Genomic DNA, 21,598 nt, shown 5'->3' on the forward strand with positions numbered 1-21,598 from the left:
GGTTTTCCCTCAGGGGTCCTCTAAAGTGGGTAAAGAAAGACATTGATACCTACATTTCACCCAAACCCAGATTCCCACAAATTCCTCAATGTAATAGAAATATAAGAAGGGCAGGTGAGTGTAAGGGCCCTTTAAATGGGCGGACACAGTGCATCGGGATTGAGGCCCAGAAGTAATTTCTGTGGATATTAGGACTGCCCTTGGGCGGGATCCTGGCCATATTGAAATAGTTTTGTAATGGGTGACTCTCTCGCTGATTGGCTGTGTGTGTGACCTCACAGGCCCTATATAAGCCCACTGCAGGCAGCAACCGCCCTCTTTAACCTCCTGCTGTTCACCCTGGCTCACCAGCCTGGGTGGCCAAGCCAAGATGGGTAGCCGAAAGAGGTAAGGGTTTTGGTAGTGAACACATGGGTCTTCTGACCAGGTGTTCACTAGGGAACCAACAAGTCAGGGCATCAGTTAAGGCATTATGTGAGTAGGTATAATAAAGGCTTTTAAGATTACACGTGGTTGTTCTTGAGTGCGCTACCGGTTACTAAGCTATAGATTCAAGAGATTGTGGCCAGAGACCTTAGAAGGCCTCAGAGGAGGCGAGCCGGGTAGAGCTCACACTGCAAAGGACAGTGGTCAAAGGTACTCTGGTGGGTCTAGGACAGACTAGTAATTGTAACTGCCAGGAGAGCACGTTACAAATGGCGCCCAACGTGGTGGACGCATCAGGAATTATCAGGTTTTGAAAATATTTAATATTCAGAATTAAGATTCTGAAAGATCCGGTAGAAACGCCACTTAAGAGGGAAGACAGAGAAGTAATATGGACCCAGGTAAATCTGGGATCAGACTCAAGGACACAGCTGAACATAATGCTTATATCCAGAGGTTAAAGAGCCAGATGGAAGATCTTTTAACAAAGATCACCACTGAAGAACAGCAGGAAGCTTGTAATCAAGCTCCACAAAGGCTATCCCCACACCCAGTAAATATAGCTCGGAGAGGGAGCAACCTAGAGCTAATGCGTATGTATGACAGTATAGAGTATAAAATGCCACAGCAAGAGTTGCTGGAATTGCAGGTTAAACTACAGATGGAGATAGAGAAAGAAGAAAAAGCTAGGTTACTACAGATAGAACAGGAAGAGTTCAAACCAGTGGCTGAAACTAAGGAAGGAAATAAACGAATCACATGGACTTCAGTTGTAGAAATTCTTCTTAGCGTTTTGTTGGTTTACCTTGTGCATTGTTGTTTTAAGGAATTTATCCATTACTCTTCCATTGAGAAGAAGTTTAGTTCTTTTTATGTGCAAAGCTCAGGTTTGATTTGGAATCAGCCTTTGGGGGATTTTCCAATTCTTCTTCCCTCTGCCTCACCTTCTTGGGCCAAGGGAGAAGGGGGAGGAGGAAAAGGAAGGGCGATAATACTATCAGCACTGCCCATTAATCCATTCAAAACTCCTGTGTCTTCATTTCAAAGGACAGGAGTAGGCTTTATGCCCCAAGGCAAAAAGGAATTGTGGGGTATTGAGTATAATCAGAAAAGTTTTAAAAATACAGTTGAGTTAATTTCTAAGAAACCTTACAGGGACAAGACCTTGCAGTTAGAGAGAGTGGAGTTTTATACTTTTAAAACTGCTAGGATCGTCTTTGGAGAGTTGGAACTCCTCTTTTCTTACCTCGTGGATTTTCCACTTCCACAGGTGAGCTTGATTTCCCAACCCCCTACGGGTACTTATAAAACAGTGTTTATGTCTAGAATGGGTTGGAAAATTGCTGTTTTAATCACTAGAATAAATAGACAGTGTGTGATCTTTGACCCAGGAGGAAAAGTAATATCAGATTTATTGATTCACACTCCTGGAGTACAATTCGGTATCAGAAACTCAAACTTTGATTTTTAGGCAAAAGAATTCAGGGATATAGCCGAGTGTTCTAGTAAAGTCATTACTGCACAGACTATCCCCAAGATCTTCTCTTCTAAACAAGAGAAAGGAATTTTGGGATATGTGATTGCTTACAATTTTTAAATTTTGATTTTACATTTTTAAACATTTTTGATTTTACATCTTCAAAGTATTTTGATTTTACATTTTAAAGTTATTTTGGTTTTATATTTTTAATCTATTTCGGTTTTACACTTTTAAATTATTTTGGTTTTACATTTTTAAATTCTTTGCATTTTACCTTAGCAATGCACTTCGGGCATACACAGAAAGTGCAGCTAAGTGACAGACTGACTTTTGTCTGACTTGTTAATCTTTTTGACAACAACTTTGTTTCCACTGTGATGTGGAAAGGCCTGGATGGCATTTGGAAAGGCCCAAGTTGGGCCCCGGGGACATTCCTTCCTAGGTGCAGATCCAGCAGTAGAGTTCATCCCCACCAGAGACATTTGTAACCTGGGGATCCAAGAGAAGGACCAGACAACAGTCCAGAGGGACCAGCCAGATGTCCGCAGCCCTCCAGACACTGATGGCAGCAATGCCCCTCCTGACCATGACACCAGAGACAGCAGACACAGTTCCAGTGTTGCAGCTGAAATGGACTGTTTTGGGTGATATGCAATATAAAGACTGTGAATGGACAATGGGCCTGCTTGCTTCTCCCGTGGCCACTTGCCATATGGTGGCCTGGGAAGAGGCTTTGCCCTATGCTTTCTATTGAAGGACTATGCTTTTAAATTAGTGGGTGAAAAACCAACACACCCACCTGCCATTGTTATTGAGACAATGTTACTGGACATGACCTTGCTTATGTGCACCTGTGAATCTAGAATTGTTCTAGAATTGTGAAAAGTGCAATAGAGAATTGTGATAAACTAGAATTGTTCTAGGATTGTGAAAAGTGCAATAGAGAATTGTGATAAGCTAGAATTGTTCTAGAATTGTGAAAAGTGCAATTGAGAATTGTGATAAACTAGAATTGTTCTAGGATTGTGACAAGTGCAATTGAGAATTGTGATAAACTAGAATTGTTCTAGGATTGTGACAAGTGCAATTGAGAATTGTGATAAACTAGAATTGTTCTAGGATTGTGAAAAGTGCAATAGAGAATTGTGATAAGCTAGAATTGTTCTAGAATTGTGAAAAGTGCAATTGAGAATTGTGATAAACTAGAATTGTTCTAGGATTGTGAAAAGTGCAACAGAAAATTGTAAGAAACTAGAATTGGTCTAGAACTGTGATAAATGTAACTAGAATTGTGACAACCTACCTACTGATATGTTAACTAGAATTGTGATGTTTTGCCTTGTTGACTTCCCACCTCAGTGTTGACATCCTACCTCATTGGCATCCAACCTCTTTGGCCTATTATCTCGAGTATGACTTTGATGAATGGGTTGAACATTTGGGCCACTGTTAAGCCTGGTTCTCATTGTCATACTTCTGTTTACTGATTTGCTGCTTTGTACCTCCTTGGGCATAACACTGTCATCTCATGGACCAAGTGAACTATAGCTGGTGCTAAAAGTTTAGCTTGGTGAGATGTGCGGTTCCCGCAAAACAAGAGAAAGGGAATTGTAAGGGCCCTTTAAATGGGCGGACACAGTGCATCGGGATTGAGGCCCAGAAGTAATTTCTGTGGATATTAGGACTGCCCTTGGGCGGGATCCTGGCCATATTGAAATAGTTTTGTAATGGGTGACTCTCTCGCTGATTGGCTGTGTGTGTGACCTCACAGGCCCTATATAAGCCCACTGCAGGCAGCAACCGCCCTCTTTAACCTCCTGCTGTTCACCCTGGCTCACCAGCCTGGGTGGCCAAGCCAAGATGGGTAGCCGAAAGAGGTAAGGGTTTTGGTAGTGAACACATGGGTCTTCTGACCAGGTGTTCACTAGGGAACCAACAAGTCAGGGCATCAGTTAAGGCATTATGTGAGTAGGTATAATAAAGGCTTTTAAGATTACACGTGGTTGTTCTTGAGTGCGCTACCGGTTACTAAGCTATAGATTCAAGAGATTGTGGCCAGAGACCTTAGAAGGCCTCAGAGGAGGCGAGCCGGGTAGAGCTCACACTGCAAAGGACAGTGGTCAAAGGTACTCTGGTGGGTCTAGGACAGACTAGTAATTGTAACTGCCAGGAGAGCACGTTACAGGTGAGTGTGTCAGAATCTGAGACCAGTGCTGTCACAATGGACCAAGGAGGATGCCTAGTTCCTACCCATTCATTTTAAAGAAGAGGTAAATGAGGCCCAGAAAGTAACCCATCCAAGGTCAACAGGGAGTAAATAAAAATGGTAGGAATCAAATCCAGGTTTTCTGAATCCCAATCCATTATTCTTTCCACCATTCCATGACATTCTGTGCTTTTTAAGAAGTCATGGAATCAGTTTTAGAAGGGAATGTGAAGGTTATCAAGGTTGAGATCATAGAAAAAGCCCTAAATTCTACTTCTATTCCTGGGTCTGAATACCATTTTTGATACACACAGAAACACTTAATCTATTTTGTTTTTGTTTCTGTGATACAGTTGGAGTTAAGTGACTTGCTCAGGATAACACAGCTAGGAAATGTTAAGTATCTGAGGCTATATTTAAACTCAGGTCTTCCTGACTCCAGCGCCAATGTTCTATCTACTGCACCATCTACTTGCCCCTGAGAGAGTTGGACAAGAATTCAGAAGACAGAGTCCTAATTGAACATGAGCAAGAATCACCTCTACAGTATCTATTGACCTGTGGTCATCCAGACACCAACTGAAGGCTTGTAGAAAGGCCATTATAAGATTTGGAATAAGCCTATTCCTTGATATGGGTATCTATAATTTAAGTGGGTCAAACTGGCTACATACTCAAGTCCCATCCAGTTCTGACACTGCATGATTGCCCACTCAATGCAGGAATTGTCACTTGTTTCTAAAGCATGCAGCTCAAAATCTCCAAGGTTTAGGTTTCTAACTCAGTGCTTAAGCTTAAAAACAAAAAGTTGTTTCCTTTCCCTCCATCTGGAATATTCCCCAGACTATGACAACTCGTCACAGAGCACCATTAACTTCACACTAGGCAAAGTCGAACATTAACTTTCCAGGAAGCAGTTTGTCTCTTACTTGGGATTAAACCAATCGGAGAGCTGGGGTTCTTCAACAAGATAATTCTGGCTCCTGGACACAAACAGAGAGAACAAAAACAATGAGTGTGGAGACACTAGATATAATTCAAAATGATTAAGATCATGTTAGATCAAACATTGTTACACAGAGGTAAGGAAATCAGCTTGTGCAGGTGTTCTGCACCTGCACCTGATCTCCATTCTGGAGACTTATCTTTAAATAAAAGGCTGGGGATATACCTACTGTTCTTTACATCCCTTTTTCCTTCCTCTCTTCTTTTGACTAAAAGTTTTCATTGATTTCCACACTCCGGATGAGGTAAAAATCAAAGCCAATCAGTAACCATTTTGTAACTTAACATCTTAGAGTTTACTGCACCATTGAGAATTGTAGAGTGTCACCCAACCAGAGGCAGTTGCTAAAACCCAGTTATCCTGATTATTATCAGACAATCTTTGTTTCAGAGAATGAGGCAACCAATATGGTAAAAAGTTCTCTGAACTACGTGGTCCTTGGCAAGACTAAGCTCATAGAATCAGAGTTGGAAATTGACCTTAAATGTTGCTCAATCCAAGCTTCCAGCTAATGAAGGAATCTTATACAGAACACTCATGACACATAGCTTATCTTTTCCCTATACATATCCAGGAACAGGGAGCTCACTCAACTCAGAGGCAACTCATTAGGTTGTTGTTCAGTTCTGAATAAGAGGAAATCTGTTTTCTTATAAATTCCATACACTGGTGTTCCTACAAGGGAATGACAACACACATTCTGAAACAGAAATGAATTGATGAAAACTGAAGTGTCATAATTTCCTCTCACCAAGCAAGATTCCCAGCCATGTTTTAACAAGCAAAGAAAAGGAGTCTATTCAAAAAGTCAACTGAAGGTGATTTTAAATGTGTGGGATCTGGGAATCATATGCTCATGGAAGAAAACAGCTCACCTATCACAGATGTCCTCACCTATTGTTAAACCAGTTGGACAGCCACCATCTCTTCTGGACATTGCCATTGGTATTAATATTCCCTTTGTATCTGGAGGAAGATAAGAAAGTATTAATTTAGTCCCTCAGTAGCAATAGCCGTTAATTAAGCACCTATTATGGACCAGGTATGGTGCTAAGTGCTAGATAATAGGAACACAAAGACTAAAAATAAAGCCTTTCTTAACCTGTAAACTTTCATTCTACAGAGGAAAAGCCAGCAGAATATAAATAAGTAAATACAATAAAAAAATAAATTATATAGGCAGTAAATTAGGAGGGGTAAAAGATGAACAGGTTGTGATAAGAGTAGGAAAAGGCTTCTCAGAAAAGGAAGCAATGTTGCCTAAAGGAAAGTTTCCAATAAATGGAAAAACAAAAACTGATTAAGACAGAGATTCTTCAAATAAGTATATGCCTAGAAGTAAGGGTGAAAAGAACACTGGATATGAATCCAAGTTCTGTTACTTACTAGCTGTGTAATTTCAGGCAAGTCACTCAGTTTTTTCATCTGTAAAATGAGGTTAGACTTGGAAGGATCTCTACATGCCCTGCCAACTTTTAGATGTCATGATCCTAAGCATCTTAGACACAAGATGAGAAGGTTCCGATTTTTACCCGCCAAGTAAAATTATAAGTTTTTAAAAGTCAGATTTTAAATCACAAATTCTTTGGATTTACAAGTACAAAAAAATTTTATATATCAAATTCTGCCTTGTAATTAACTAGCTGTGTTATAATGAGTAGAATTCAACCTTTTTAAGCCTTCAATTTTCTCATGAGTAAAATGTGAATAGAACACTTAAAGCCTAGATTTTTATATGTATCAAATAAAATGGAGTACCATCAAGCCCAAAATCTATGCCAGTTATTTCTAGTCTAATCCTTTCATTTAAAAATAAATAAATGGAGGCTAATGGATGGTTCAACTTCAGTTTTAGAGAATAAATAATTAAATATTTTCCCATCTTCTTGGTAAAGGGTGGAGTACCACAGGTGCAGAATATAGTATACATTGTCAGATAAGTAAGGCCAATTAGCTAATTTGCTTAATTCATTTAATTTGTTACAAGAAAAGTTCAGTAGTGGAGATGTTATCAAGAAATGACTGAAATGAAAAAAAAAAAAAAAAGAGGCTTCAATAAAAGAAACTATAAAGCACACACCAAAAAACAAATCACTATGTAACACAACTTTGATTTGACCCCAGATTCTCTTTCCTACAATGACATCAAGTTAACCAAATTGAACTTGGCAAAGTTAACAGGTTTTTAGAAAAAAGGTTTCTCACACTTGTTAGTTATGGTGGATTTGCCTCTGCTTAGTGAACAGTCCTATCTGGTCTACATACCAAAAGAATGAAGTCCTCCATGAATCAGGGAGCAGAGGTAGGGACAGAACATGGTTTGCGTATCAGCTTGCTAAATAAGGAAGTAGGGTAATTAAGTGGCCTCTCAACTCTCAGCTACCATAAAGAAACCACACTTAAAACCTTACAGCATTGTAGTAGCTATTACTGACCCAGAAATCTGGCCTTTTGTTGCAAAAAAAAGGGGGATTTAAATTTAAATTTAAATTCTCCCCAAAATCAAAGAAGGTGCCATCATGCTGAAGCCATCTCTCGAACACTTCTTTTATGGTGTATTGGCGACTTGAAAGAAACTAGAATAATTGCAAGGAAGACCTGAATTCAAATCTGGCTTCAGAAGCTTACTAGTTGTACAACCCTAATCAAGTCACTTCACCCTGAAAGTTTCCTCATCTGAAAAATCAGCTAGAGATGGGCAAACCATTCCAGTATCTTTGCCAAGAAAAGCCCAAATGGGAAGATGAAGAATCTATAAGACTGTGACAGAACAACAACAACGGGTTATAACTATTGTGTTCATTCTGCTGGAACCCTAAACCTCCGAGTCTTGAAGGAGGCTTTTTACCCATGTTCCCAACAAAAATCAATGGCGGGAACCTCTTTTTCTTGCATCAAGTAGAGTGTTGTAGGCACTATTGGACATGAAGTCACTTTCTCAATTTTGCTTAACTCTTTTCTATCGTTACAAGCAAATTTTCATCCTAGGGATGGAGACAATTACTGCCAAAAGTCACTGATACAAAAACAGCTTAAAAACAGTTTTTAAAAGTTTGGCTTTTGTTTTTAGAGAAAAGGAAAAAAAAAGTAGTAATAATTTTTAACAATGATGAAATGTTATTATTCCTATAGTACAGGCTGGGATAATGCATGTTTAATGGGAGAAAGAAATCAAATTAAATGAAATTAAATGAGCTCATAGAATTTTAGAGCTAGAAGTGGTCCTTAGAGACCATATTAATTCAATCCCCTTTTTTATGAAAAAGCCAAGACTAAGAGAGAGAAAGAACTTTTCCAAGATCATAGTGATCAGAAGCAGTAAAGTCAAAGATGAATTCAAATTTCCTCTTATGGCAACCTTAAAACTCCTTCTGCTTTAAGATGACGAATACCACTATTTCTATCCAACCTTCTCATTCCCCCATCTTCTTTTCCTATTCTGCACTGTTGTAGGTTGGTTTAGACTATGTTCCTCAACTAGGAGAATATCCATATGTTCTAATTTTTTTTTAACTTCTCTGAGTAAAAAGTACATTTTGGTCACAATTCTTTAATATATGTATGTATTCCTACTTAAATTACATATATACAAAAATGTACAAAATTATTTTGCAAAATATATAGAAAATCCTGATTTTTTAAATGAGATAAAGGTATCATAAATAATATTTTAAATGATTCTTTGTTATTGGCAGGGGAACCATTTGCTCTCCTTAAAAATATTATAATTAAAAGCATTTGGGGTGACAACAATCTGATTAAACATACTTCATTGTTTTTTAAAATCTTGGTTTAATATATATTTTTGGATGCAGCAATATAACCTGATATATTGACAGTGAATGACTAAGTGTTACTACTTTTATAACCCCTCTAATTTATGGACGTCTCATTCATTCAAGTTATTATATAGGATATATGACCTACAGACTAAAAATGAGGTCATCAGGTTGTTAAAAGTAAAGTTAAATTTTTAAGCTTTAAAATTTTTTCTCAGAATATATCATTTATTTTTCCCACTAAATATGGGCATCTTCATATTCCGTTCCTATCACAATTCTTGAATAACGGGGCTTGATCTGCAGTAAATGGATGATGGGGCTCAGATATCACCTGGATCTTACTATTGACAAATGGAGGCACAGAATGTGTGGGCCAATCTTTCATTTGCTGAAGGAAGTCAAGTAATTAAAATTCTACGCTGGAAGGAATGCTTGATTAACAGATACCTCTTTAATTTGTGTCAACTTTATCTGAAGCAGAGGTCGACATGCTTTACTTACTCTGCTGGGGCACTGAACTGGGTGTGCCTGTGACATTTATAAATAGCTTTCTCTCAAGTATTACCTTATTTTATGTCTTCCCCTTTAACTGAAGGCAACCACAATCCTTCAGGCCTTGGTTTTTCCTTTAGGCAATCATGACATCCAGCCAGCCTCCAAACTTTCCCTTGAATACACTTAATGATTATCCAGATTCTAAGCCCTTTTCTTCAATCACAGAGAGTTTTTTTTTTTCAAGAATATTTTCTTCTAGGACTATGTCTTCTGTCTTTCTTGGACCCAGGGTCTTGAGATGTTTGAACTTTTAGAGATGTTTTCTTTCTCTTTTATAGCAGCATTTAAATTTAGCCATGGTGTTAGTTCATCCAAATGGTCCACAGCTGACTGACAGAGGGAGCAATTTTCTGAAGACCTTCTGAAGAACATGGCCCAGGTCCATTTTTTCATCTGGATGCTGGATGAATGGGAACATACTAAATTGCATTGAAGACTAGTCCTCAAAAGCAGCTCATCTGCATAAGCAGCTCTGTCTTTTACATTTTCTTTGATTCCATCTGCAGAAGCTTTAAGGGGCTATTATAATCTGAACTAACATAGGATTCATATTGAACCAGATGACTGTTGAAGGGCTTGGGCCAGGGACCCATAATCCCAAAGAACCCTAAGATCAGTTTAAAAGCTGAAGCTTCATTTGACCACGATTTTTGTCCTCGGCATAATGAAACCTTAAGAAGGACTCATCTGTAGAGGTAAGCAAGATACTGATGATATCTGTCCCTTGTTTTGTGATTTTCCACCTCCCTTTTCTGCAATCCTAGTTAGAGGCAACTTCATTATTTTCATAGGTTTCTGGAGCATTATCTCAACTTCTCTCTCTCTGCTGGGCCCAGCACCCAGGCATTCCTGCTGCACTGCCATCCTAAAAGCACTAGACGTTGTAGTATGCTGGCCCTCCATGACTTTGGGGTTGCTCCCCTGCCAACATCCTTGACCAGCGCCTGGTTCTACCCCTCACACAAGACTATTTCTGTCTTGTCTTCCAAAGCCTGCCTCCATGCTGCCACCACAGCCCTGTTAGAATAGATCTGGACAGAAACCAGTCCTCCTAGGAAGAAGGAGGTCCATATTCTCTTCTTGCACAGTTCATTTCCATGTGCAGCTACCTTTAAGACCACTCATGTAGCCAAGGCAACTGGAGGAAATGCTGAAACAGCCAGGATTCCAAAGAAATTGATATCAATTCTTATTTATCTTTACCTGACTTACTAATGACTGATGCATCGAAAGGTAATTGATACTAATCTTTGGTTACTTTTTTTAAAGTTCTCTAGTCCCTTAATTTGCTTCAGTTATATTATCATTGTTCAGTAGTTGTTCAATCATGAACCCCATTTGGCTTTTCTTGGCAAAGATAATGGAGTGGTCTGCTTCTCCGGCTCATTTTACAGATGGTGAACAAGCTGAAATGATTAGCCCAGGGTCACACAACTAGTGTGTGAGACCAGATTTGAACTCAGGTATTCCTGATTCCAGGTGCCATGTCCACCATACCACCTAGCTGCTCCTATCTCAAAATAATTCTTAGTTTTATACTGTTTCTTTTAGACTTTTAGCCCTAGGGAATCTAAAGTCAGATTAAATCTAAGTGGAACTGATTTCCTGGAACTAGCTATCTGTACAGCATAAATTCCCAGAGCCAGCCAAAGACTGGGATCTTAAGGTAACAATGAAGCAGTCTTAAGTATCTAAGTCTCTAAGCCATCAATAAATTTCACAGTTAGATCAACTGAGGGCGAGGCTTTGTTTGTCAGTTCCTTGAAATCCTAGACTCAACATTGGCCACAAGAAGCAGTACAGGTTGTATTTACTAGATATAATTCCCCTAAAAGCAAGAACCATACGCGGATTGTCTTTGTCTCCTCCTAGTTAGAAGAAAATAATGTAGTACATGCCTAGAATTTCTAAATGAATAGATACATATTATATTTGTAGATACAATAAAAAATTAATTCTGTAATGATGGTGAAGACTTCATTCACATCTATAGACTATTTTCCACTTGAACAAGTAATTTCCTCAATTCCAGGAAGGAAAGCACTCAGAATATTTTGGAATTCATTTTATAGGAAATTGAAGTTCAGAAAATTAATATAAACTACTCCAGAAAGGGGACTGAAGTGTCAAATACACGCTGTATCTTCTCCATTGGATCTCAATGGAATATTCAAGTCTGGACAACAGAATGCAAGACTGACAAGATGGGGAACGGACAAGAAACACCACTTTTGTGAGAATGACATTGTAGCAGAGATTTAGAAATGACAGCAAATATTTATTTAGCATTTAGCTGTTTGTGATGATCTTAAGGAGATTATGATTATTTCATTTAAGTCTCACAACCATAATGTGAGGTTACTATTGTCCCTGTTTTGCAGATAAGGAAATTGAAACAGAGGCTTAAGTGACTTGCCAAGGCTCACCCAGTAAAGGTCTGAAGTGGGATTTGAATACCGTCCATTAGGCCATACAGCCCCTTTAATAAACATGGGGTGACCTCATTAGTGTTATTGTTGAGGAAGAAACCAAACAAAAAGCAAAAGGACTCAGAAATACTGTATGAGGCGGACACAGAAAGATGTCCTCATACTCCTGTGGCATTCCCACGTATGGGTGAATGCCGTGTCTGGAGAGTGACCGAGCCGTGGGCCAGAAAGTGCTCTCGGAATCCTGCCGCACCTAACAAGGGTTCTGACAAGCCCTCACTCACCCATCTCCCTGACAGGGTTACATACCGGGATGCTCTCTGGCTAATACTGTTCATGTCCCCCTTTCCCACGAACCATAGGACCCTGGAGCAAATCCATGTATTTTACAATCGAAAAAAACTAAAACCCAAAGTGTTTAATTGATTTGCTCTGTGTAACAGAGAATGAGGACCAGGGGCAAGATTCTAAAGTTGTTTTTCCCTATCCAGTGTACTTCCCACTATACCTTAGTTTGTTCCCCCCCTTTTCTCCTGTTCATTAGCATGATGGGAGTCATTGCCATCACCCCACTGTTTCCTACTAAAATTGACTTCCGCACAGGACACTTGTCAAACAAAGGCACTTACTGGTAAGGGTATATACACAAGAGAGATCCTTCTGTGCTGTAAACAAAAAGAAAACAATATATTAATCTAGGCAAACATTCCTTTGTGAAAAAAATTAACATCCTGGCCTGAATTGCCTGAGTGTTACTATTTAATTGTCCCTCAAAGATCCCCCCATCCTTGAGGTAAAACTAAGGAGACAAATGCCTAATATTACTACTCTTAAACTCTATAGCCAATTGTATAGTGCCAATTGAAGCCAAATAGCTTCTGTTCAAACCAACTTCTAGTTGACCTCGGGCACTAGTCACACTTTAGTAGAGAACACCATTAAGGGAAATATCAGGAGGAAAGGGTTTTTTAAAGAATATCCAATTTCCTGTATTCTAACAATACTTCATTATGCAATAGTCTTTTTGAAATTTTTAAAGGGAAAATAAGATAAAAATGGGTTCTCTTATAATACATAATAAAGGTCTCTGAATATGAGGAGAAAATTTTATGACTGCTACTAAGCTCACAAGTTTTAGTCTCACATGAGTCACAAAACAAATGTGTGACTTTAAACCAGTGATCTCCATAGATATGACCCAAACTTGAGGGCTTTGCTGAAGTTGGGAAGATTGGTCAATTCCTTCTATCCCATCCTACCCAGAGTAACCATTTGTAGGATTTATCTCCCATACAATCATACCTATCATAGTTCCCCTAACATCCACTCAATCCATTCCCTCTACAGTTGAAGTTACCAATATTCCCCTTTTGACCAGGATTGACCACCTTAGGGGCGGGTGGCTGGGTTATAACCTAGTTGCAATCTTCAATAGCAGCTGTGCAGGTATTAATTTCTCCTTGCTTCTGCACTCCCAGGATACCCAGCTTCATTTCTCCTAGAACAACTTATTCCTCCAGGAATAACACTCCAGGTGTTCCTCAATTTGTCAGCAAATTCTGCACTCTAAGGCAACTGTTAAGTAAAAATCCACAGATATGGATGGACTTTCACAGATTTTTGGATCTCTTTACATTATCACCTCGATCTCCCCCCACAAAAGAAATCCCATCTCTTCCTACAAACTGCCCTTTTATTGCTAAAGGCAATGTCATCCTTTTAGTCACCCAGGTGGGCAACTTTAGAATCATACATTACTCCTTATACTCCCTTATCCTCCAAGCCTTATGAGTTGCTAAATCCTAACATCTATCCCTTTTTCTTTCCTCAGACTGCCACCATCCTAGCCCTCAACGCTTCTCACCTGGACTACACAACACCCTACTAATTTGCCTCTCTACCTCAAGTCTCTCCTCTTTTAATTTCATCCACCAGACAGCTGGCTAAATGATTTGTTTAAAGTGTAGGCCTTCCCATATCATTTCACTACTCAATAAATTTCACGGACTTTCTATTATCATTATGTTCAAAGGGACTTATGTTTGTTATCTTAAAACTCTACAAAAAATCATTGCTTATATCTTATTAACTTAGCTGCAATGCTAAAAACAAAGAAAATAATGTGCATGTTCCCCATTTTATCAGTTCTATTTTTCTGGGTAGAGGAAAGAATAATAAATGTAAATGGCTAAGTAATGTAATACTAGAACCTAGAACCTCAGACTTGGAAGGTTTAACAGAGATAAACTTGTCCAATTGATATTTGGAAAAGGAATTGTGTCCATAATACCACCAACAAGAGGCTCAATTCAATGATCTTCACTATATTAAGGTTAAATTTGTCTCACTCCAACTTATGTTCATTTTTTCACTCCTACTTCTGCTCTCTGAGAACAAGAATCTAATTTACTCTCTTCCTCAGGACAGTCCTTCAAATACATGAAAATAGCCTTTATAAGTCTTCTCTCTGCTAAGCTCCATGTTTCCAATTCCTTCCCAATGCTTACATGGCATGTCAGTCTATTATGTTCTCCTCTCGAGGTTGTATAGGCTGTAATATTTTTCACAAAATGTGGTGCTTAGTATTGAATAATTACTATAGCTATAACTCAGGGAGAACAAACTGAGGCTCTCACATACCTCTTTTCTGGTCATTCCATTTCTCAATGAAGTTTAAGATAACATTTGTTTTTTAAGTTACCATGTTATACTAATGGATTGATATTAAGCCCAAGATCCATTAAAATGCTTAGATCCTCTTCACATAAAACACTATCCAGCCATCCTTTCCCTTAACTTGTTCAGCTAATGACATGAACCCAAATATAGGCCTTTACATCCATCATATTTAATCATCTAATCACAAGACTGAATTACTTTCTTGTAACTTTTGACTGGGCAAAGGGCATAAGACAGTCAATGATAAGACAATGAAACCATAGCAGAAGCTTGGTGAAAAAAAGCAGCAAGTCATTAAAGATACAAACCTATAAACCCACTCCTACAATTCTGGCCAAGCTTCCATCATTCTTTGCCTAAAAATACTACCATACCTTCCTAGCTAGCCTTAGATTAAACTTTATATTTGATCTTGGAGATAATTAATAAAAAACTAATGGAGTTTACTGAGTAAAGAGAGGTGGGCAGGATGATCAACTAGGTGGCTACTACACAGATCTAGGCATGAGGTGATGAGAGCCTACACCCAAGTGGCAGTTGTTTGAGTGAAGAAAAGGGACATATATGAAAGATGTGAAGATTGAAATGATAAGAGTTATTATAGAATTGGAAATATGGGGTGAAAACAGATGAGGATTCAAGGCTGATGCTGACTTCAGAGACTTGGATGACAAGGATACTGGTGGTCTTGACAATAAAAGAATTATTATTGGGAAGAAAGGAGATTTGGAGGGAAAGATAATGAATTATTTTGAACTTGCAATGTTGATTTTTAAATTTCCATAGTATATATATGTAGACATATATGTGTATAGATATCTAGACACATATACATATATACATTATAATTTATAGCCTGATATATCTAAAAGGCAATTATGATGAGAAAGCAGAGTTCAGGATAAAAATTAAGATTGCAAGTATAGATTTGGGAATCATGTCTACTGAAAAGGAAATGGAATTCAGGGGAGGCTAATGACACCACCAAGACAGATGATATAAAACAAAAAAAGGAAACCTAGGACAGAACCTGAGGGTGGAAAAAGAAAGGAATAAAAAGAATGTTGGAGGGAACAGTCTTTGAGAAAATAGGAGGAGGGGATTGAAGTTTTATGATGAAGAATTTTTGCCTTAGAAAAAAAGGCAAACTTCTTCATATGAGAATATATGAGCAGGAACAAAGAGAAAGAACTCTCCATGAAGGGGTTCAGTTCTTTTAGTGATGTATGAGGTAAAGACTTTAGCTGGGGGAGGAGGGAGTTTCCTATCATTCCAGAGCTTCCTCTCATCATTAACCAAAATTTTATATCTATGACATTAATATAATAATGGTATAGCATTACTAATAAAAGTGTTTTACATTTATAAGCCATTTTATAGTTATATCCATGATCTCATTTAATCCAAGTCATTGATTAAAAGGTTTTACATGCCTCAGGCCCTAGGGTTCTGGCATGATCTTAGAAGTTTCCTTCCAGGCTTACTCTACAACATCAATTATCATTCTCTGAGTACAGTTACTCACCTAGTTTTGAATGTGTCCAACTATTCCATGATCTAGCCCACACCTCTGCATATTGTCCATGAGGATATTGTGGGAGATTGTCAAATGCCTGCCTGAAATCCATATGCATTTTATCTACGAGCATTTCCTTGATATACTAATCATTAATCCTTTAAGAAAAAAAGGAAATGAGGTTATTCTAGCATGAGCTATTCTAAGTGGGTTTATGCTGGCTAGTTGTGACCATCAGTTTTACATTCTGAGCACTCAAATTATCTGTGTAAGAATTTGTCCTACATAAACAGCTACACCCAGAGAAGGAACACTGGGAATTGAGTGTAAAATGTTTGCACTATTGTCTTTCTACTCAGGTTACTTATACCTTCGGAATCCAATTCTTACCATGCAACAAGAAATTTGGTTTTACACACATATATTGTATCTAGGATATACTGTAACATTTAATATGTATGGAATTGCCTGTCATCTAGGGGAGGGAGTAAAGGGAGGGAGGGGAAAATTTGGAAAAGTGAATACAAGGGATAATGTTGTAAAAAAAAAAAAAAAAAAATTTACCCATGCATATGTACTGTCAAAAAAATTATAATTATAAAATTAATAAAAAAAAGAATTTGTCCTAGATTTTCCCCCAAGTCTGAAATCAAATTCACTCAATTATGACTTGTGAAATCCAATTTCTTCCTTTTTTTTGAAGACATTTGATCTCTCTTATCCCATGACATTTTCCTTATTTCTTTGCAATCTTAAAGGTAAATAACAATAATAATACAGTCATGTCTTCCAACCTCTGTAGGTTATAATAGAATCTTGCCTAGATTCATATAATTTTTTGGTGGTAATCGCTTCTATATAACTGGAATCTCTTCTGCTAAAACTTCCAGAAGGAAGAGGTAATTTTATTGGCAAACACAGTATAATAACATAGTATAATAAGATGATTATTTTCCAGATAGCAATAATGATAAACCCTTCCCAGCAAGAATCCCAGATTTTAGCCAAAGACATAGATAAAGAGTCTGGGTTAATTTGCAATGAGAATCAGTAGGTCTGGATAGTCCTCTTACAAACATCTTAGGTTTGTAAAAGTCAGGGTGGATTAATTTTCTTGTTTCTTTTCAATTATTGGCCCCATATATAAAAGCAATTTCAATTAGATCTCACACTTTCTAGAGCCAACCAGGATTGCTCTGATACAAAGACAAAATAGTAGGTATATGCCAATCAATTAAATAAGAGCTTCTTTAGCTATAGTAATATGTTTTGTAAAATGCTTTCTTTTAAATTATACATGTTTAACTTATACTGGGTTGCTTGCTGAATAGAGAAGGGAAAAAGGAGAGAGAAGAATGTGGAACACAGGGTTTTGAAAGGTGAATGTTGAAAACTATCTTTGCATATATTTGGAAAAATAAAAATTATTATGTGAGATATGGAGTTAAAAAACCAGGTTTGAATCTGGGCTCTGCTTCGTCAATATCTCCAGCTTTAAAATGGGGATAATAAATCTTATGTTCCATAAGGCTATTTGAAAAAGAATATTCAATAAACTTTAAAGAGCTATGGAAATGTGAATTATTGTTTGTTGGTGGTGATAATAATGGCAGTAGTAGCCTTGGTAGTCACAGCAGAGTAGTAATGGGGAGGATGGTAGTAGTGGGGAAGAGTTGGACAGAAACTATTTTTTGGTTGTTGTTATTTTTTGTCCTCAGCACAGCCAGTGCCTTCTATTTAGTAGATATTGAATAATTGATTGTTGGACTGAACTAGCTAAGACCTTGGACAAATGACCTAACAAAACTGGGTTTAGGTTTCTTTATTTGTAAAATAAGAGGGCTAGATTAGAATAACTCTAAACTCCCTTTCAAGTATAAAATCTTTTAATCTAAAGATCAAATGAAATTGCAATCATTTTGCAGGTGACAGAAGGGATGTCCAGAGAGAATGAGTGCCACGTCTAAGGCCACCAAGTTAATAAATGGTAGAATTGGGACCTGATCACCTTTCTAACACCCAGTGTTATGTTTTTGCCTATACCACACTGTGTCTGAAATAGAAAAGGCATCAAGCTTTATCCAAGTGCAATGACAAAAGTGGGGCTGCAGAAGAGGAAAATTAGAATTTCTTGTTGATCATGTGTTGCTGCCAATTCTCATTTTCTATTTCAGCAGAGAAACCACAGAAGGGCAAAAACAATAGTTGCATCCACTGAAGAGTCAGAGTTACCTGTTATTATAGCCCCAGAGCACCACCAGCGCAGTTAATAAAATCAGCAGAAATAGAATGATTTTTCCTTTGGAGATCATTATTCTCTCCTGAGGGGAAGGAAAAAAAGAAGACATTATAAAACATTCAATGGCCCAGACTAAAACCTGGTCTATCTTTCTCTCTGCACAAATAATGCATTAATGCATTAACTTAAGTGCATAATAAGGAAGCGGGGAAACAGAGGTTGTATCTCCTTTGTCTCCCATAAGTGTCTAGCATATAACCTTTCCGAGAGTAAGCACTGAATTAAGATTTATTAATGGAATACAGAGTACTGGACCTAGACTCAGGAAAGCCTGGGTTCAAATCCAGTCTTGGACACACTAGCTGTGTGATGTGGGGCAAATTCTTTTTAATTTCTGCCTGCTTCCCCATTTTTAAAATGAGGGTAATAATAGCATGTATCTCACAGGCTTGTCATAAGGATAAAAAGAAGTAATATTTGTAAAGTGCTTAGCAAAACATGAAGCTCTAGCTATTATCATTAGTTATATACAAGTCAGAAGAGAGAAGAGTCATTAATGAGGGAATTGTTGTTTGTTCTTCATTCTGGAAAGGTGTCTATGACATCAGAGGTGAAGCCATGATAGGCAAATGGATTGGATAAACCCAAATCACTCAGGTTCTCATTGATTGGCCAACAAAAGGTCCCAGGCCAAAGAGGATATTACAATGATCCTAAAAGAAGTTCAAAGGGTCCTCAGGAGCTAGTTAACACAAGTAGCTACTTCTACAACATTTTGAAAATGTGGACTTCCCAGATAGTGTGAGAAGACACAGATGGAGACAGCATGCATCCCTTCTTAGTACCTTTTTAAATATATCCTTATTCCCTGAAACTTAGGAAGCATATTCTATCAATCTTAAATTCACTTAGCATTCCACCTGTTCCACTTCCTTACATAGCTTCTAATTCCTCTTCCAGGAGCCAAATAGAGCACTATTAATCCCTTCTTTCAGGAAGGTCCTGCAATTATGGTTTTTTTTTTTTTAAGGTCCTTCAATTATCAAAGAGAGTTATGTTCTCTTCTCCCAACTCCCAAGTCTTCTCTTCATCAATTAAATTCTTTTATGTTCTTCAACAGATGAACCTCTGGGCTTCTCCATCTTGGTCCCTTTTCTAAAATTTTAATTGCTGATATATTGTGCATTTGAGGATAGGCATCTGAGGTCATGGGCTTTCTTCTTGTTAATTACTGACACTCTCTACCATATACTTTTCTTGCATCATATCTGCTATTTTCTAGGTTATGTGCATCTAGCTTGAGTGCCACTACTCAGTCTATATCCCAAGAAAATCATAAAGGGAGGGAAAAGGACCCACCTGTGCAAAAATGTTTGTAGCAGCTCTTTTTGTGGTGGAAAAGAATTGGAAAATGAGTAGATGCCCATCAAATTGGGGAATGGCTGAAAATATTGTGGTATATGAAGGCAATGGAATATTATTGTTCTATAAAAAATGATGAACAAGCCGATTATAGAAAGACCTGGAAAGATTTTACATTGTACACAATAACAGCAAGAATGTGTGAAGATCAACTTTGAAAGACTTGGTTCTTCTCAGTGGTTCAGTGAGGCAAGGTAATCCCAATGTACTTTGAGTAGAAAATGCCATCTGCATCCAGAAAAATAACTAGGGAGATTGAATGTAAATCAACACATGCTATGTTCACTTCTTATTCTGGTTTTTTTTTTTTCCTCTTCTTTGTATTCTGAGTTTTCTCTCCCAACACGATGTATAAAGCAATGTGTTTAAAAATAAATTAATTTAAAGAAACATGTATCTAGCTTAGAAGATATCTTTAAACAAATTTTCTCCCTTCATGTCTTTTCTATTTGAAAAAAATCTTGATCCTATAAATAAGACATTAAGGGAATATTTTACCTGCCCTTATGGAGTATCTTTCATCCCTGATCATAAGGCCAGGCCATCATGCCTATATTTTAGTCTTTATGTCTCCAAAAGAGAAATCATACCCAGATAGAGGGAGTAAAATAAGGCTTCATGATAGAAAGAGCATTTGAACTGGCCTTGAATCACATGATTTCTGAATTATAAGGAACTTCTAAAATTAGTCCAACCTACGCCAACCATCTATATTTTAAACAATGTTTTAATTCAACCTTTGTTTGAATTAACTCCAAGGATGGACGTCTCATTATTTCAGGGAACTCATTTATTTTGGCACAATTTTAATCATCACAAAGCTTTTTCTTTCTTTTTACATGAAGATCAATATTGGGTAGCTAAATGGTACAGTGGATAAGGTATCAGCTGTGGAGTCAGGACCTGATTTCATTCAGATACTTAACAATTATTATCTGTATGGCTCTGGGTTAGTCACTTAAACCCAACTGCCAACAAAAACATGGCTTTATTTTTTTGCTTTTTATTTCCTTCCCATTGTTCTTTGTTCTACACTCTAGAGATGAGCACAACTGCTTGATTCCCTTTTTCATATATCATTATTCTTCAAATACCTGAATACCAGTCAGGTATCCTAAGTCTAATATCCAGGATAAATGTTATCAGTTTCCTTAAGAGTTCTTATGTAACAGTCTCCACTAACCTTATTATATGGCAGTTTGGGGAGAGAAAAAAAAGAGTAAGCATTTCACATTTGTGGAGTACCTACCAGGTGCCAGGTATTGTGCTAAATACTTTTACTTTCTACAAGTATTAGCTCATTTGATCCTCGTAATAAACATGTGAGATGAGTGCTGTTATCTTCATTTTATAATGAGAGAAACTGAAGCAAACTGAGGTTGTGTCTAAGGCTGGATTTGAACCCAGAACTTCATTCCTATAATACTAGAGCTCTAACCATTGTATCACTTAGGTGTTTGTTGATGTCATTCTTAAAATGATCTTACCAGGAAAAAATAGAAAACAATAAAACCAGCATCTCTCATTGTTCAAGGATTTTTTGACTCATACTAGAAAGGAGGAATAGACTAAGAACATTCATTCTATATGAAGGAATCAGTTAAGAATGACAGGGAGAGGAAAACACAAGATATGCTGGGAAGAGGATTGCAAGGTGACTCAGTTAGCAAATCAACAATGGTCATGCAGAGAAAATTAACCTAAAAATCAAATGATGCAAATTCATAGAAGGTCTCAAACTTCCGTTGGGTGTGTATGTGGGAAGAATGGAATTACAGGTTCATAGATTTAGAGCAAGGAGACACCTAAGAAATCACCTAATCCTATTAAGATTACATGATTTGCCCAAGTAAATTGT

At 37.6% G+C, this 21,598-nt stretch overlaps 1 protein-coding gene across 4 annotated transcripts in view; it reads right to left on the reverse strand.

Annotated features, from left to right (window-relative positions):
- GGTA1 (glycoprotein alpha-galactosyltransferase 1 (inactive)) overlaps window positions 1-21,598 on the reverse strand; it is a 121,178-nt gene that overhangs the window by 27,911 nt on the left and 71,669 nt on the right. For 3 of the 4 annotated variants that reach the window (XM_074292958.1, XM_074292961.1, XM_074292960.1), the window contains exons 2-5: window positions 18,312-18,400; window positions 12,514-12,549; window positions 6,013-6,084; window positions 5,042-5,095 (exon numbers count right to left, since the gene is read on the reverse strand). In XM_074292958.1, coding sequence (XP_074149059.1) covers window positions 5,042-5,095; window positions 6,013-6,084; window positions 12,514-12,549; window positions 18,312-18,400 — 251 coding nt within the window. The remainder of the gene's footprint in view (window positions 1-5,041; window positions 5,096-6,012; window positions 6,085-12,513; window positions 12,550-18,311; window positions 18,401-21,598) is intronic. The other variant, XM_074292959.1, reaches the window with a different exon arrangement.

The sequence above is a fragment of the Sminthopsis crassicaudata genome, chromosome 2, assembly GCF_048593235.1.
Source record: "Sminthopsis crassicaudata isolate SCR6 chromosome 2, ASM4859323v1, whole genome shotgun sequence".
NCBI classification, from domain to species: Eukaryota; Metazoa; Chordata; class Mammalia; order Dasyuromorphia; family Dasyuridae; genus Sminthopsis; species Sminthopsis crassicaudata.